The 18057-nt window shown below is 36.9% G+C and overlaps 3 protein-coding genes across 5 annotated transcripts in view; all 3 read right to left on the minus strand.

Annotated features, from left to right (window-relative positions):
- LOC134815342 (ubiquitin-like modifier-activating enzyme ATG7) overlaps positions 1–18057 on the minus strand; it is a 78935-nt gene that overhangs the window by 39304 nt on the left and 21574 nt on the right. Inside the window, exons 2-12 of one of the 3 annotated variants that reach the window (XM_063823865.1) lie at positions 11323–11461; positions 10552–10718; positions 10188–10404; positions 9728–9792; positions 8979–9067; positions 8319–8434; positions 7922–8012; positions 4733–4877; positions 3839–4046; positions 3591–3721; positions 3281–3442 (exon numbers count right to left, since the gene is read on the minus strand). The exons of 1 other annotated variant lie outside the window; for it this stretch is intronic. In XM_063823865.1, coding sequence (XP_063679935.1) covers positions 3281–3442; positions 3591–3721; positions 3839–4046; positions 4733–4877; positions 7922–8012; positions 8319–8434; positions 8979–9067; positions 9728–9792; positions 10188–10404; positions 10552–10718; positions 11323–11458 — 1527 coding nt within the window. In that variant the 5' untranslated portion in view covers positions 11459–11461. Of the gene's footprint in view, positions 1–3280; positions 3443–3590; positions 3722–3838; positions 4047–4732; positions 4878–7921; positions 8013–8318; positions 8435–8978; positions 9068–9727; positions 9793–10187; positions 10405–10551; positions 10719–11322; positions 11468–18057 lie in introns of all 3 variants that reach the window. One more of the 3 variants, XM_063823866.1, reaches the window with a different exon arrangement.
- Positions 329–2402, minus strand: LOC134815343 (potassium voltage-gated channel subfamily A member 1-like). Its single transcript, XM_063823867.1, has one exon. The coding sequence runs from the start codon at positions 2249–2251 to the stop codon at positions 665–667; it is 1587 nt and encodes a 528-aa protein (XP_063679937.1). The 5' UTR covers positions 2252–2402; the 3' UTR covers positions 329–664.
- Positions 13390–14883, minus strand: LOC134815004 (zinc finger protein 771-like). The gene has a single exon (XM_063823435.1). The coding sequence runs from the start codon at positions 14881–14883 to the stop codon at positions 13654–13656; it is 1230 nt and encodes a 409-aa protein (XP_063679505.1). The 3' UTR covers positions 13390–13653.

The raw sequence follows: 18057 nt of genomic DNA on the forward strand, positions 1-18057 counted from the left end.
AATGTAATAATAAGAAATTCTGAGCAGTAATCATTACAAATGCGAATCATCAGTCATATTTCTATCCGGTAACTTCATTGTTTTTAAAGATTAATGTTAAAAATCTGAATATTAATAGAACAATTGCTCTGTGATTTGTGAACTATTACAGCTCTCATCTCGTGGAATTACGCTGTCGTTAAAAAGTATCAGTCAAGTTGGGAGCCAGATATGGTGCTTTATTGATATTTGAAATTCTGTGGAACATTACCTAGTAAGTACTTGATAAACCGAGCTTCAAGTTAATCTATCAGAAATTAAGGAACAAATAAAAACCATTAGAAAACAAAACAAAAGAAATTAAATCTATTCTTATCATTTTATGTTAACATCAGTAATGCTATTTTGTATGTTAAATATTTCCTCTCGAAGGTAGTTACCATAATTATAGGCTCCATTAGTAAACTAACCGAGCTTCAAGTTAGTTTAATCTATCAAAATTTAAGGAACAAGTAACATTTAAAAACTATTCGATTCGATTACAAATGAATCAGATATGAAATATTCCCACGTTATCAAATACAGTTTACTGCTAACAAAAATGCATTTATGTCACTTCGTGTCCAATATCTCAATCCAGGACTTTGGGTTGAACATTCCAAAACTCAAGCAGTACAACATTTCCTCAGGAGTTGTTCTCCTGCTCGAGTTCAGTGTTGAACTTGCTAACAATGATAGTCATGGGTAGAGCCAACATGACAACACCTAGACAAAGAACCACCGAGCCCACCAACTTTCCCACAAGTGTCACCGGATACATGTCTCCAAACCCCACTGTTGTGATTGACACCAGCACCCACCAGCAGGACATGGGGATGGAGGAGAACTGGGAACTGGGACCTGAACCATCGGGATCGTGATGACTTTCAACGTTTTCAAGGTAGTACATTATCGAGCCAAATGTGATGACGAAGAGAAACATAGCTATAAAGAGTATGACGAGTTCTTGTCGAGCTTTTCCCATTGCTCTCATGATTCCTACAAGACCCTGTGAGTGACGCAGAAACTTGAAAACTCTCACCACACGCACTAGCTTCAACGCACGGAGAATAGCGTAATTGCCATCATCTGCGTTTGATGTGAACGCCCATTGGACCATCTCTATGTAAAACGGAAGCACAGATATTACGTCCAGTAAGTTCATGATACTTTTCCAGTAGTCGGTAAACTTTGGCCAGGTTACCATTCTTAGGAATGAATCTACGGTGAACCAGAGGATTGTCATCGCATTCAGCGAAAGGAGGCATAAGTTGATTTTTGAGTCACTCACCTTTGATAAATCAAATTTGTCTTCAAGAGAATCCTCTGACTCCAAGAGAAACAATATTGTTCCCACAACGATCATTACAATGTCCGTCACGTGGTAAATAGATGCCAAACCCCTCTTTGGAGGGTTGACCAGAAATTTGTGGATCGCCATTTTCGTGGCCGCACAGCAAAGATTGGAACCGTCCTTTGTGATGCTCTCCTCAATCTCGATGACCGTGTCTTGTGGTTTATACAGACCGTAGAATACCTTTTCTGCCTCGTAAATCTCGAGGTCAATGAATGGCGGAGGGCATTCTACCCCAGTTTGATAAAACTGAAGGATTGACTCAAAACACGACATGTGCCTGTCAAGGTAGAAAGCATCTAGTTGCTGAGAATACAGGGCTTGCCGCTCCTCCGGATTTGCGAGTAACGAGTCAGGGAACCGACTCAATGTTTCTTCTGTTGTTACATACTGTAAACCTGAGCAGTTTATGTATATGAGGTTACTATCCGGTGCTTTTCCGTCTATTGTGAGTAGATCCTGCTCTATCTTGTTCCTCAACAATTTCTCAGGTTTATCAAGCAATTCTGGAGACATATTATTAGATATAATTGCACTGGCTGGAGACATCTTTGAGACATTCATACTGACTGGAGACATCCTAGAGACATGCATACTGGGTGGAGACATCCTGGAGACATTCCTACTGGCTGGAGACATCCTAGCGTAATTTATATCAGCTATAGTCATAGACCGCTCAAAGTTTTTGAGAATGCTTTTTCTTTGTAAGGGAGATAAGCCATTCACTTTGGCATCGGCGTTGGGGCTTTGTAATGGACTATACCGTCCCTTTTTCAATTTGTTAATGTAATCAGCCCTTCTTTCACTTTCCACAGGGGTAGCAGCACCTCTACTTTTCGAGCCAGCAGGACTAGAATGTAGCATTGAGTTTAGATGCATTATTGATAATACTATGTCTAACCCAGAAAGAAAGTGTACCGAGGTTCAAAACGATGATCTTTGTGACAAAGAGCCAAGAGGAAATTACTATGGTAAACTGAGCTTACTAATTTCCTTAAATATTGCTTTCCATCAATAATATCAATCGGGAAATATCGATAAATTGATAAATGCAGAAATAAAAGGAACATGGAAGAGCATGGACGTTTTAATAATCACTTTAAAGATAATTAATTAAATCTTGACTTGATTATTGGTTGAGTCCAGTGAACACAATCGCTTTGATTAGAAAGTTTGGAAATCAAATTAACTTTATTGACATACACGGAGATAATGAGAAGTCAATGGATAGATAAGAAGTATTTTATCTAGAAGATCGTAGTTCATTGCTTCTGAAGTAGCTATCAGTTCGCCGGTCAATGTTGGGTACAATACTCTTGTGATAAGTAGCAAGAACCAATTGCATTCTAGAAGACAAGGAAATTTAATCCTTAAAATAAAAAGATATCAAGTAAATATACCAGTTACTTAAAACTATAGTATAATAGTTTTAAGTCACTGGTATATTTACTTGATATCTTTTTATTTTAAATATTTTAAAAACCAAGAAGAACATTTGGGCAGGTAGCCCTGGTCGGTACTCTCTCCGATAGAGCCTGCTTATCTATTGTACCGTGAAGCTTAATTTATAATTTCTACAGGGACAATGCCGGAACATGTTTAGTGTTAACTTATCTTAATCTACTTAATTAATTAACCCCCTCGTACCATACCCAACACCCCTCGTACCATACCCAACACCCCTCGTACCATACCCAACACCCCTCGTACCATACCGGTACCCAACACCCCTCGTAGTCATACCCCAGATCGTACATTCTTGAATAATGTAATAATCTTAATGCCCTATAAAATTATTATTGCTATAATTGATTTAAATACAAATTTGTTGTTTCCTCGAAATCTGTTGTCTCCTAGAAAAGTGAACATTATAGGACTGTAACAACCACTCAGTGAATTATAACTTACGTCTCCAGGAGCTACAACGTCATTACAAAAGTAGCACCCAAGCTGGGAGCCAGCTATAGTGCTAGCACCAATATGAGGGGCTTCCAGCACCTCGCACTCCCCCTTAACACCGTGCCTCATCACCAGGTAAGTATCGAACCCAAGTGCACTGTTTATACAGATCTGGGGGAGAAAATACCGACTGAGTTTCATAACCAGTCGACAATTATAACGGGCGACAATTCCAAACTTAACATTGTGTAATATGCTGAAATTTCATTTCTTATCATTATTATTCTTGTTTTCTGGAAAAGGTTTTTTCCCAAAAAACCTTGTGTTTGGAAGAGCAGATAAGAGTAGGGAGCCAGCGTGATTCCCGGGTATCAGTTAGCAAGAACACCACATCCACCGAGTCAATCAGCTCCTCTAACTCAGTTATACTCTCCTTCACCTTCTCCTCTTCTGACACAAGATCAACAGTTAATTGGGGGTATCGTCAGCCAGAGATAAATCATAACCCATTCCATCGGTTCTATCAGCTTAAAAGAGATTAAAGAGCTTATATTTTGAGACTATTACCTAATTTGGTGACAGGATGACCGGGCATGGGGATTGACAAGGCAACCCCGCGGGACTCAGCGCTAGGGTTTATCTGTTTTATCCGCGCTGCAGCAGTCTCCGCTTTTGGTTTACCGCAATCATCAAAGTTGAAGAGGCTCTGCCTGACAGGGTTACTGTACGAGACCTTACCGTTATCTAGCATAGTTATATTCTTTACTCCCCAGCCCTGGAGATTAGAAAAGAAGAGGTTAGCAAAATTAGGGCATTTTATATGTTTTACAGTAAACATTTATAAAGAATTAATTTTTTTCTTGAGTAAATTTTATCGCATTAATGACTGTATCACATTACAAATCACAATTTAATTGTTGTTGTCGATCTGGGAGGTGTCGGCGGTTCTAATGACCATTTACAAAAATATAATAATAACATAATATAATTACATAAAAATTCTTAATTCTTGATACTAAATACCTGTAAGCTGCAAATTGTAGGACACGTACTTATAAATCAACAAATTGTCTCCAAATATCACAAAAAACATAAGATCGGAAAAAAAGCAACGAAAAGTTGGCGAACATACCAGTAAGCACCGTGCCATTTGTATAGTAAACATTTATATAGAATTTATTTATTTTTGAATCAATTTTCCAGAATTAATGACTGTATCACATTACAAATCACAATTTAATTGTTGTTGTTGATCTGGGAGGTGCCGCGGCGGTTGTAATGACCATTTACAAAAATATAATAATAACATAATATAATTACATAAAAATCCTTAATTCTTGATACTAAATACCTGTAAGCTGCAAATTGTAGGACACGTACTTATAAATCAACAAATTTTCTCCAAATATCACAAAAAACATAAGATCGAAAAAAGAAGTAACGAAAAGTTGACGAACATACCAGTAAGCACCGTGCCACATTGCACCCGAGAGTGCCACTACCCAGCACCAGCACTTTCAGCTTCTGCAACACCTCCAGATTCAGCTCAGGGAGAAGTCTCCAGCGCATCAGTTTCAAGTTCAGATTAACTGATGATTCGGAGATCCTGCCGGAGGAAATTTTGATGGTGTTTTATATCAAATAAAAAAATCTCTGCTGAGATCAGATGTTTTATTAGTGTTCCTTGTGTAAGAAGGTCTACTTGTGGTTCCACAATCTATCTTACTATTCTATCCTTGCCGAACTCTACCATTGCAATAATTACTCCAGTTTAACTAAAGACGTTCAGCGTCATACGTTTTCATTGGCGGCACCAAGCCTTGTTAAACAAAGCAACTATGTATCTAATACTTGCCTGATGAAGTTAGGGGCATAATTGGTCATAATGTCATAATTTACCTATATTATAGTACATAGTATCTTTTCCCTGCATTTTCATACATAAAGTTTCCTTTGACTAACGAGTTTAGGAATGGGGAGGGGCGACATCAGAGTAATTTATCTAACGTATCGATAACTGCATTTAACTATCTAGGGACTTAAGTTTAAGAAATGTTGTGGAACTTTTCAAACCCAGAGATTTGGAACAAGCGGCGAGTGATTACTATTATATATCTTAGTGAATTAAAAGTTAAACAATCCTGATTCAATTTTAATGGTTTTATCCATCTTAAATATTATGGCAGAGTAGGGTTATTATTAAAAACAGCACTCCATGCTATCTATCTTGATGCGATCTTATTACAATATGCTGCTTACTAACTGTGATATTATGGCAAATAATTCCATGAGTTCTAATCTTGCCTCATCGGTTAAGTGTCACGTAAACGAGGAGGAGCTATATGAAAATTATTTAAAATTAACTTCTCGGACATAGCCGTTTGATGTCAGTCAATGAGCCGCGGTATGTTACTATATAATACATATCATGGTTATCTGTTTGTTAGCTAAGTTTCCAAAGTCACTTAAATATGTATTGTATATTATTTGTCTTTCACGAAATATATTTGTTTGCAACACCAGGAGGCCTGGTCAGTGGTCACTTTAATCTTATTGAGTACACTACTTTTGTACTTTATCTAAGACTGAGACATGTCTCATGTCCTGTTCCCTCATTTTTCTGAAAAATTTGGAGCAGGAGTGTACATTGTGGACAACGACAACCCCACATGTGAGGAGTCATACCACCTAGGAATCAACTCAACCGTCTTCCAGGCCGAAACCTTTGCCGTAGGCACTGCGGCAAAAATATTACGGGAATCTGGGACCAAAACTAGGAAAATAATCATAAACTGCGATAGCCAGGCGACAATAATGGCAATGAGCAACATCAAAGTCAAATCTAAAAGCACCAGCACGGCTATAAGTGAGCTTAACCAAATAGCAATGGACAATCAAGTCCTACTACGATGGATACCAGCTCACAAAGGCTACGATGGCAACGAAAAGGCAGACTCTCTTGCCAAAAAAGGCTCCGACAATCTGGACTCCGTTCAAGTGCAACTACCAATACCAAAAGTATTATGGAAGGGAGCACTGCGGAGTATAAGTCATCGGAAGATGAGGGAAAGATGGAGAACTTTACCCAACACTCACTTTAAACGAGTATGGGGACAAAAGTTCGCCAGATCAATCCCGAAACTTGGCAAAGAGAGCACAAGAACAGCAACACAATTCCTCACGGGACATTGTGAATTAAACTATCACATCAATAAGTACAAGCCGACAACTGTCCCTAAAACCTGTCCACACTGTCTCATGGAAGAGGAGACAATGAACCACTTTATTGGTCAGTGCCCGAAATGGTCTTACCAGCGAGGAGGATACTTTGACTCCTTCTACCTCAGTGTGACAGATATAGTGGACAAGTTCTCATTACCAAGGATCATCGGCTTTATACAAGCAACAAAACGTTTTACCAAATGTGGAGAGGACAAGGCTTAACCTTGCTTTCTGCACAGATTAACTTTACCGGGGTAAGCACAGGGCTTCAATGCTCTATCTTATAGTGGTTTTGATCTATTCCTTAGTAGTAAAGACCACTGCCCCCTACGAAGAAGAAGATCTTATTACAATATGCTGCTTATTAACTGTGATATTATGGCAAATAATTCCATGAGTTCTAATCTTGCCTCATCGGTTAAGTGTCACGTAAACGAGGAGGAGCTATATGAAAATTATTTAAAATTAACTTCTCGGACATAGCCGTTTGATGTCAGTCAATGAGCCGCGGTATGTTACTATATAATACATATCATGGTTATCTGTTTGTTAGCTAAGTTTCCAAAGTCACTTAAATATGTATTGTATATTATTTGTCTTTCACGAAATATATTTGTTTGCAACACCAGGAGGCCTGGTCAGTGGTCACTTTAATCTTATTGAGTACACTACTTTTGTACTTTATCTAAGACTGAGACATGTCTCATGTCCTGTTCCCTCATTTTTCTGTCCGAATCGCACCTGATAGTCATTAACTCCCCCCCCCCCCCCTTCTTTATTATGTACAGCCACAGCTGTTTTCAAGAATCTGACCATTAGCCAATGTTTGGTGCTGTGCTCAGTAACTACTTTGTAGTCCTCTTTTTGATCAACGTTTTTTAAATTGAAAAAGTGAAACTGGAACTCATTGCTCCAGCCAGTTTGGAACACTTTTAAAAATCTGAACTAATCTTTTTCGCTTAATAATTACTAGCTACTCTTCGGAAGCTTAAGGTTCCGCGGATATGTGCTCCATGGTGTTTAACTAAAGGGTGCGCCTTAGCAATGACCTGTACGACTTCGCATGTAACCGTCCGCCGACCCGGCTGAGGGGCGAGCAACGTCTGACAAGCAATGACACATCCATTATGACCAGGTTTTAAATGTTATTATATGGGAAGGGGTGAAACGACTACCTTTCACTGCGACTAATGTATAATATGTAGGGGACTATTTCCCCCCTTTTTTATTTGGTCATCTCCAGTCTCCACACGCTTTAAATCAAACTACCTTTACAAGAATATTTAGCGATATTGAATGACTAAGACTAATCGACGATTATTGTTTCTTCAAAATTAGTCGTTGCATCGTTAATTGTATAATGTATATTCATATGATACACAGTATTATTTAAGAAAACTGAAAAGAGTTAATACTTAAGATTCTTACTTTGCAGGATCCATAGAAGCGGATAGATCAACAAATTTAGAAGTTAGTTTTCCTTTCGTATTCCGTTCCCATCCGACAACTTTAGGCATCCCTGCAAATAATGACCAGGTGAAATGTGATGCTACATTTTATTAACATTTTTCGACGATAAAATTCACAGGTGAGAAATATTTTTCTCTTAGCAGTTGTAAAGTTGTAACCATAGCAACGCTTCATTTAAATCAAATATCGGATTGATGATTAGAATCGTGATTTCTCAGCATAATCTGTGGCCAGAACCTCTGCAAAATTTGAAATGCTGCAAACTACTGATTTGAACATTTCACACTCGGTTACCGTTAACGGAAATCATTTTTCTGTTTTACAGTTTATCTAATTGTACCTGTTGTTGTAATACCTGTGTTTGAGAGGGGCTCAAGTTCGACCTCCAGATACAGGGAGTGATCTACACTCTGCTGACCCGCTACCTTGTTTTCTCGTAGACATATCACTTTTACTACTTTCTTCTCTTTTCTGATGACAATTGTAGAGTTTATATACTACAGAGTGTAGGACTACTGTGATCTAACAAGAGCGTCATTGCGATCGTTCATGAAGTGAGATGTTGTCACGAATTGATACGTTAGTTTTAACAATATTATATATAGAGGAAAAATCTATATTTATGTTTATTCGATCACAACAGATTTTTAAAAACTTGGGAGCATTCATTCAGATCATCGCTAAAGGGATGGTGGCTTCGAAATAATGGTACAGTAAAAACCCGATTTAGCTCACCTCAATTAAACGCAAACCCCGATTTACCGCTGTCACTCCCCAAATGGAATGTTAACAATCAAAATCGGAATTACCCCATACCCCGATTTACCGCGGCGTTTTCCTTTCCATTGTAAATTTAAGTTAGTACTAATTATGTAGTCAGCCCACAATAACTAGGTGTTAAGGAGGGGGTGGCCGCAAGTTATTGTTTGTTGAACCATATTGTTATGACATGGTACAATACACCCGCACCCGACAAACAATGGCTGTGGAAATGGCAGGCATATTGTTCACTTACAGATGGAAGGAGACCAGAGCTAATAAGTTGCGTAAAGGCCAGCCAGGGTGTTCACTGTCCGTACTAGGATCCTTTATCAGCACGTACTCCTGAAAATGTTAACTTTACTATATCTCTTCTCTGTCCACAACAATGTGTTTTATAAAATATCTGTGTTTTATAAATTATGTGTTTTATAAAATAATTTGTGATTAGATGGTAAGTTAATTGTAGTTCCTTGTAGACTATCAGCTAGCTCATCAGTTCCATACGATATGTTTTCACTTGTTAACGTAGTAACAACTACTCAACAAGTAGTTTCTGAGAAAACAAGAGTTTGTCACGTGATAGCAGGAACCTTGTTGATTGGCCGATGGTAACGATCTTGGCCTGGCTTAGCTTCCGTGAAATTTATTTAGACAATAGCTGGCTTTGTTTATGTAAAGATGAGATGGTTTACCGTCATTGACATTATGCGAGCTTGACTGCAGAGTGTAGACCTACATAATTCGATCGAGAGAACAGGTGCTGACTTGGTTAATTAGGCATGTATCTGTTATTGCATGTTTAATTATTCTTTTGATTACGTGCAAGCACGGAAATACAACTTCAACAGATTGGTGTCACTCACGTTTTATTCGCTAACGTTTTCTTGCTGACAAATATGATTTGCTCTTGCCCCGTTCTATCAAAAATCACATTTTTCAATATAACATATTCACGGAATAAAATCTGCTACGGTTTAATAGCTTAATGATAAAACGTATTACCATGTTGGAGATAGCATTGTTTTTGTCTTGTATCACGTTTTGTTCTTTGTCTAAAAACGTTGCCCCTGAAAGATTGACACGTTTTAAAACGTTTTTTTATTATTGCCTTCGGACAATATTTGTCAATGTAGCTTCTTTCTTTCAACTTTTCCCAATTTTAAATACGAAATCGGTACTATCCCAATTCCCATGCCATGATAACTTAATTGATAAGGCAGTGATAGATTTTGAAAGATACGTGAGACGGATTAATGTTCCTTGAGGCTCGAATCCCACAAGTAATCGTCAGAGTAAAGTATGCGCGCGTATGTGGCATGCGTGAGCGCCATGGTCATCAGCATTTAAATGTGTAAACTAGCAATAAAATTTGCAAGAACACAGTCGCCCAGATCAAATTGCAGTCATCAACTTAAGCTACTAACACTACAAATCTATCGATAAAGTTTATGTTTCGCATTACCTAGGTTAGCTGCTGAGCGGAACTTTTCCTTCTGTTCACTAGTAAACTTAACTCCCAGTGTGCTCCTCTCCATTACAGCAGCTGGGGTAACAAACGCGGGAAAACAGAACCAATAGTTGTACCGGTATTTCTTGAGATCTGCGAAACACACGCAGTAGAACTGGTTTATTGTCACTGGCTTCTCTACCGCACTTCCATCTTTGAATGTTGACCAGATCTGGATGGAGTTTCCCGTTATAAACCAGCAAATAAGTAGGAGAGTCTATTGAATACAAGGTTAGGCATAAAAGAAAGCACGCTGAAGCTTGATTGGTATATCACTATATCATATGATGATATAAGAAGGAAGTTGATTTTGTGTTACCTTCTCTCCGGCTGACTTAAGTATTCCACCGAAATCCTTAGCTTTAAACTCTTCGACTGTATTGGTATTGAGTACGATTCCAGTGTACGCAGTTCCCCGGTCTACCGGCTTGTCAGTAAAACTGTCGTAAGATAGCGTCAGGTGAGCTGGCAATCCTGGTTTACAGTCTGAAAATAGTAAATAGTGAACAGTTAACCGATCAGATTGACTAGAGCCGTGCAGTCACATGAACAGATGAACTTTTATAATTTATAAATGAACATATTATTCTATTATTCTCTAAAATTTAAAATTGATTGAGGAACACCACCCTGAGGCAGTACTCGGCACTTGCATTTAAATTTGTAATTACAATCAATTGAAAGGTTACCTTAGTAAAAATGTAATAAACTATCAGTAAATTGAAATAGTTCTTATCTCTTACATTAGTTTATAACAGGGTCTGAAAGAATGCTCACAGATACATTATCAGGAAAATGGCATGTAGCATTGTAAAAAGCTCTAAGGTAGTCATTATATTCCGTTCTCTATAAAAATTTTGTTGCTCGTCGCTATCAAGGTGTGATGTTCCAAATTATATAATTGTCTAATAGTATAAAATTTGAACCATTCTGCTAAAGTGCTTGTGCAGTAAGCAAATGCTTGTTGACTGTAGACTTGAATGAATTTAAGAATTTGTCTTGTAGGCAATAAAAATCGTGACGTATTTTATATATTTGTTTATAATATTGACCGTTTTGTTATTTAAATCGATGAGCCAAAAAAACTTACCGTTAGTATAAAAAGCAGTGAGATCCAGAGGTCGTTCATCCAGTTTCAGCTCATCGAGTTTTTTAGCATTGAGTTGGGTCCAAAATGTGTGATCTATAGAACTTATGAGAGGAACATATTGAACTGGAGTTGACATTACCTGTAGCTACAAATAGTAATAAACTTTATTTGGTGATAATTCAGTATAAATTTGAAATCATATTAATATTTTACATAAAATTGTCCTCTAGCTCTACTTGTTACTTTAAGGCAGTACACGCTGAGGTTTATTTCTCAGTCACTGAGTGCCTAATTGAGATAATTCTTTAGCATATGACTATCATCACTCATTTGAGGTATATATTATCGAATTAAATTATAATAACAATGTCAATTTTTACCGAATGAACGTTAATTTTCGCAGTTTTTAGATAACCCAATCAATTTTGCTAACGAGATAAACAAATCGCTTGAAAACTTCGTCATTTCAAATCCGTTTCGCGTTATCTTTGACAGTTTGTTATATTATCACTTAGTATTTGTAAAGTGATCTATTAACTACTCAACCTTCAGGGGACATATACCAAAAACTTTTATGCCGGGACCCGATATTTGACTCCATATTATTAAAATATGCATAAAAACAATAAGATTAAAAATTATTTTTGAAATCTATCAAACACGATAAAATTATTATAACAGTCACAATATTTGAACCCAAACACACTATCAATTAACTATGAATCAACATAATATGCGTTTTCAAAGATCCAACCGTCTTCACTTCAATGTCGCAGACAGTAGAGCACAGGTTTTTTCTCCTGTGTGTGTCCGTTTGTGAGCAATAAGATTACTCAATTGATTTGATTTATAATCACACAAACTGCAAGAATAAGGTTTATCTCCGGTGTGTGTCCGTTTGTGAGCAGCAAGAGTGCTCGATCGATTCGATTTATAATCACACAAACTGCAAGAATAAGGTTTATCTTCGGTGTGTGTCCGTTTGTGACGAGCAAGATCGCTTGATCGACTCGATTTATAATCACACAAACTGCAAGAATAAGGTTTATCTCCGGTGTGTGTCCGTTCGTGAATAGCACAACTACCCGATTGGTTTGATTTATAATCACACAGACTGTAAGAATGAGGTTTAACTCCGGAGTCCGCTGTGTGTCCGTTTGTGACGAGCAAAATTGCTCGATTGAATTGATTTATAATCACAATAACTGCAAGAATAAGGTTTTTCTCCGGTGTGTGTTCGTTTGTGGGCAGCAAGACTGCTCAATTGATTTGATTTATAATCACAATAACTGCAAGAATAAGGTTTTTCTCCGGTGTGTGTTCGTTTGTGGGCAGCAAGATTGCTCGATCGATTCGATTTATAATCACACAGACTGCAAGAATAAGGTTTTTCTCCGGTGTGTGTTTGTGTCTGTTTTTTCAACTTATGTCCAGTCCCAGACGGAGTGGATTCTCCAATAGATAGAGTTTCAGCCTGAATACCACAATCAGATTCAGTAGGTATAGGAACAGAAGAAGAATTTCTTTTCGCAGGTCTTATGTTCGATGGTGTTAGAGCAAGATTACAGTTATCACACTGAAGTTCTTTACAGTCCAAAGGTTCAGCTTTAGCCAGGACATCACGGAAAATCGTGACATCCTCCATCTTTGCAACTTCACCTACTTGGTTGAGGTTTTCTGAACCAGTTTCAAACTGATTATACGGCACGGCTTCAGCTTTCAGTTTGTTATTTTCGTCGTTTTCTTCACATTTCAGATTGGTATTTTCGTCGTCTTCCTCACATTTACAAGTGCATACTGATGATGACCAGGTTGAAGTAGGGTTAACTGGTTGGGCGTCTATCATCTCCTCTTTGATATCAACCCCCTCAAACTTTTCTGTTTTTTCAAGTGACATTCCTGATAGAAATTTTTGTATTTATGTTCTTTACCTCTTTAGCAAGCAGAATTAAAAATAACAGGATTATGTATTATAATTTGTAACTACTCAATCATCAAATTATTAAATAAAATATAAAATTGAGCCATAAATTGTATTTAGCAATTAACCAAAAATAGAGTACACTGTAAAGTTTGCAATATCGTTCAAATAATTTGTTGAATAACTGACAAGATTTTGGAAGTTATCAAAATTCATTCCCGAGTAAATCTATCAAACATGCTATAATATAATATAATGTTTAAATGTATTAACTAGCGAAGTTATTTTCCTGAATTTCTTGGATTAAACTATTGTTCAGATGAGGTAATATATGCCTAGATCTTATGTAGTTCAACAAATCCTCCTTGGATTTAGACTTACAGTCACAGTACTCGCAGACATACAGCCCACTATGGTCTATGAATCAACATATGCCTTTTCAAAGATCCAGCCGTCTTCACTTTAATGTCGCAGACATTACAGCACAGTACTAGTTTATCTTTGGTGTGTGTCCGCTTGTGAGCAGCAAGACTGCTCGATCGACTCGATTTATCACAAAAACTGCAAGAATAAGGTTTCTCTCCTGTGTGTGTCCGTTTGTGATTAGCAAGAGTGCTTAATCGACTCGCTTTATAATCACACAAACTGCAAGAATAAGGTTTCTCTCCGGTGTGTGTCCGTTTATGACGAGCGAGACTGCTCGATTGATTTGATTTATAATCACAAAAACTGCAAGAATAAGGTTTCTCCCCGGTGTGTGTCCGTTTGTGATCTGCAAGATTGCTCAATCGATACGATTTATAATCACATAAACTGCAAGAATCAGGTTTATCTCTGGTGTGTGTCCGTTTATGAGCAGTAAGATTGCTCGATTGATTTGATTTATAATCACACAAACTGCAAGAATAAGGTTTCTCCCCGGTGTGTGTCCGTTTATGATCCGCAAGATTGCTCAATCGATACGATTTATAATCACATAAACTGCAAGAATAAGGTTTATCTCTGGTGTGTGTCCGTTTGTGAGCAGTAAGATTGCTCGATTGATTTGATTTATAATCACACAAACTGCAAGAATAAGGTTTCTCCCCGGTGTGTGTCCGTTTGTGATTAGCAAGAGTGCTCGATCGATTTGATTTGTAATCACACAGACTGCAAGTATAAAGTTTTTCTCCGGTGTGTCTTCGTTTCTGTTTTTTCAACTTATGTCCAGTCCCAGACGGAGTGGATTCTCCAATAAATAGAGTTTCAGCCTGAATACCACAATCAGACTCGGTAGGTATACGAACAGAAGAAGATTTTCTTTTCGCAGGTCTTACGTTCGATGGTGTTAGAGTAAGATTACAATTATCACACTGAAGTTCTTTATAGTCTAAAGGTTCAGCTTTAGCCAGGACATCACGGAAAATTCTGACATCCTCCATCTTTGCAACTTCACCTACTTGGTTGAGGTGTTCTGAACCAGTTTCAAACTGATTACACAGCACGGCTTCAGCTTTGAGATTTTTATTTTCGTCGTTTTCTTCACATTTACAAGAGCATGCTGATGATGACCAGGTTGAAGTAGGGTAAACTGGTTGCACGTCTGTCATCGCCTCTTTGATATCAACCCCCTCAAACTTTTCTGTTTTTTTAAGTGACATTCCTGATAGACATTTTTGTATTAATGTTTTTTACATCTTTAGCAAGCAGAATTAGAAATAACAGGATTATGTATTATAATTTGTAACTGCTCAATCATCAAATTATTAAATAAAATATAAAATTGAGCCACAAATTGTATTTAGCAATTAACCAAAAATAGAGTACACTCTAAAGTTTGCAATATCGTTCAAATAATTTCTTGAATAACTGATAAGATTTTGGAATTTATCTAAATTCTTTCCCGAGTAAATCTTTCAAACATGCCATAATATAATATAATGTATTAATGTATTAACTAGCGAAGTTATTTTCCTGAACTTCTTGGATTAAACTATTGTTCAGATGAGGTAATATATGCCTAGATCTTATATGTAGTTCAACAAATCCTCATTGGATTTAGGACTTTAGGATTACAGTCACAGTACTCGCAGCCATACAGCCCACTATGAATCAACATAATATGCATTTTCAAAGATCCAGCAGTCTTCATTTTAATGTCACAGACAGTACAGCACAGTAAGGTTTATCTCCGGTGTGAGTCCGTTTGTGAGCAGTAAGATCGGTCGATCGACTCGATTTATAATCACATAAACTGCAAGAATAAGGTTTTTCTTCGGTGTGTGTCCGTTTGTGACGAGCGAGAGTGCTTGATCGACTCGATTTATAATCACACAAACTACAAGAATAAGGTTTCTCTCCGGTGTGTGTCCGTTTGTGATGAGCAAGACTGCTCGATTGAGTTGATTTATAATCACAAAAACTGCAAGAATAAGGTTTCTCTCCGGTGTGTGTCCGTTTGTGAGCAGTAAGATCGCTCGATCGACTCGCTTTATAATCACACAAACTGCAAGAATAAGGTTTTTCTCCGGTGTGTGTTCGTTTGTGAGCAGCGAGATTGCTCAGTTGATTTGATTTATAATCACACAGACTGCAAGAATAAGGTTTCTCTCCGGTGTGTGTCCGTTTGTGATTAGCAACAGTGCTCGAATGACCCGCTTTATAATCACACAAACTGCAAGAATAAAATTTTTCTCCGGTGTGTGTCCGTTTGTGACGAGCAAGATCGCTCGATCGATACGATTTATAATCACACAGACTGCAAGAATATGGTTTTTCTCCGGTGTGTGTTCGTTTCTGTTTTTTCAACTTATGTTTAGTCCCAGACGGAGTGGTTTCTCCAATAGATAGAGTTTCAGCCTTAATACCACAATCAGACACCGTAGGTATAGGAACAGAAGAAGAATTTCTTTTCGCAGGTCTTACGTTCGATGGTGTTAGCGCAAGATCACAATTATCACACTGAAGTTCTTTATAGTCCAAAGGTTCAGCTTTAGCCAGGACATCACCGAAAATCCTGACATCCTCCATCTTTGCAACTTCACCTACTTGGTTGAGGTTTTCTGAACCAGTTTCAAACTGACTACATAGCACGGCTTCAGCTTTCAGTTTGTTTTTTTTCGTCGTTTTCTTCCAATTTACAAGTGCAGGCTGATGTTGGCCAGGTTGAAGTAGGGTAAACTGGTTGGGCGTCTGTCATCTCCTCTTTAATATCAACCCCCTCGAACTTTTCTGTTTTTTCAAGTGACATTCCTGATAGAAATTTTTGTATGAATGTTTGTTAAGTCTTCGACAAACAGAATTAAAAATAACAAGATTATTATATAATTATATTATTATTTAAACTGTGGAGTTCCTAGCTGTTAGCGTTTTTACTTTATGGCGACAGTAGTGAAAAATAGGAGTGGCGTGCCACACCCTCTGCTCTGTAATCAATGAAATTTTGCGAAACGTTCAGAAATTCTAAGTTTGACCCATATCTATATTCTCTGAAATTTGTGTGAAATTCTGACACGAATTACGTAAGTTATTAATGGGTTGAGTGTGGGTAGTTACGTTTGGGCCACTCTGTATAATCAAATTGTATTTAGCAATAATAACCAAAAATTGAGTACACTTTAAAGTTTGCAATATCGGTCAAATATTTTATTTTGGGATAACCGACAAGATTTTGCAAGTTATCGAAAATAAAATGAAGTAAAACTGCTCGTGCTGATTTAAATCAGGATTTTCTCCCTTTTTCATACAATTCATTGGTTGCGAGATTTTACAACATTGTCTAAGTTAGGTCTCGACTAAGACTCTCAGATAATACAAGTTATCATTCCACGTAAATAAAATAATGAGTTGATTTAGGGCCAAAGTCAAACCGCGATTTATTTACGAATTCATACTTGGGCCATCAATTAATATGTTAATTAATAACATTGGCAAGATGAAAAATTCGTATTTTGACAATCTCTAGTGGTCCAAGATTTTCAAAATCGAATAAAGAATGTTCAAAGGCCTATCTCAAAACTCTGTCCCGAGTATCTCTTCTAGCATGCGATGGGGTGGCATGTGTCTCAATAGGATATTACAAAATATACATTAATTTCTAATATGTTTAAAATCATAATATTACGGTATTATAATTCAACAATATCAATAAAATATTATCCCTAGAAGATCCTTAATTTTTAAGAGTATAATATAATATTTTCTGAGCATAATATAATATTTTTTGAGTATATACAGTATATATATAATATATAATATAATGTTCCCAGTAAATTTAATGAGTAAATGCAAAATGATGTACCACAATATATTTTATAAAGTTATAACAATGAGACCATTGAGTACAATTTACAAAATTATCAACATTTAAAATTTAAATTTTCGGTATCAAACATCAAACTTAAATGATAGGGAAAAAAAACAGATGAAAACACGATAGAAATAACTGTACTAAATTATAGTCAAAGTAAAATATAAATCCAGAAATAATTGTAATTTTTGAAACATCTATGTTTATAAATTATCAAAAAATTGAGAATAATAATAATTGATAGACATTATAGTTTTGAATCCCTTTAAGTTTGAGCAGTTTTTCATCAAATTATAATTCATGAGTCGTGAAAGGACGTCATGTTTCTACTTAAAATAACTTAATAAACCGAGGGGAGATTGACCGAATTTGTTTTTACACGTGACAGCTATCCCCGGTTTCGATTGGTCAATGCTGGAAACTGATTGGCTCATCTTCCCATCTGTATTATTCAGATCGATTTAATATTCAGTAATCCGTGTCTATCCTGACATTCACGCGCAGTTCTTTAAGTTCCCTTAAAAAT

Source organism: Bolinopsis microptera, chromosome 5 (assembly GCF_026151205.1).
Source record: "Bolinopsis microptera isolate Bmic1 chromosome 5, MBARI_Bmic_1.0, whole genome shotgun sequence".
Classification (NCBI taxonomy): Eukaryota; Metazoa; Ctenophora; class Tentaculata; order Lobata; family Bolinopsidae; genus Bolinopsis; species Bolinopsis microptera.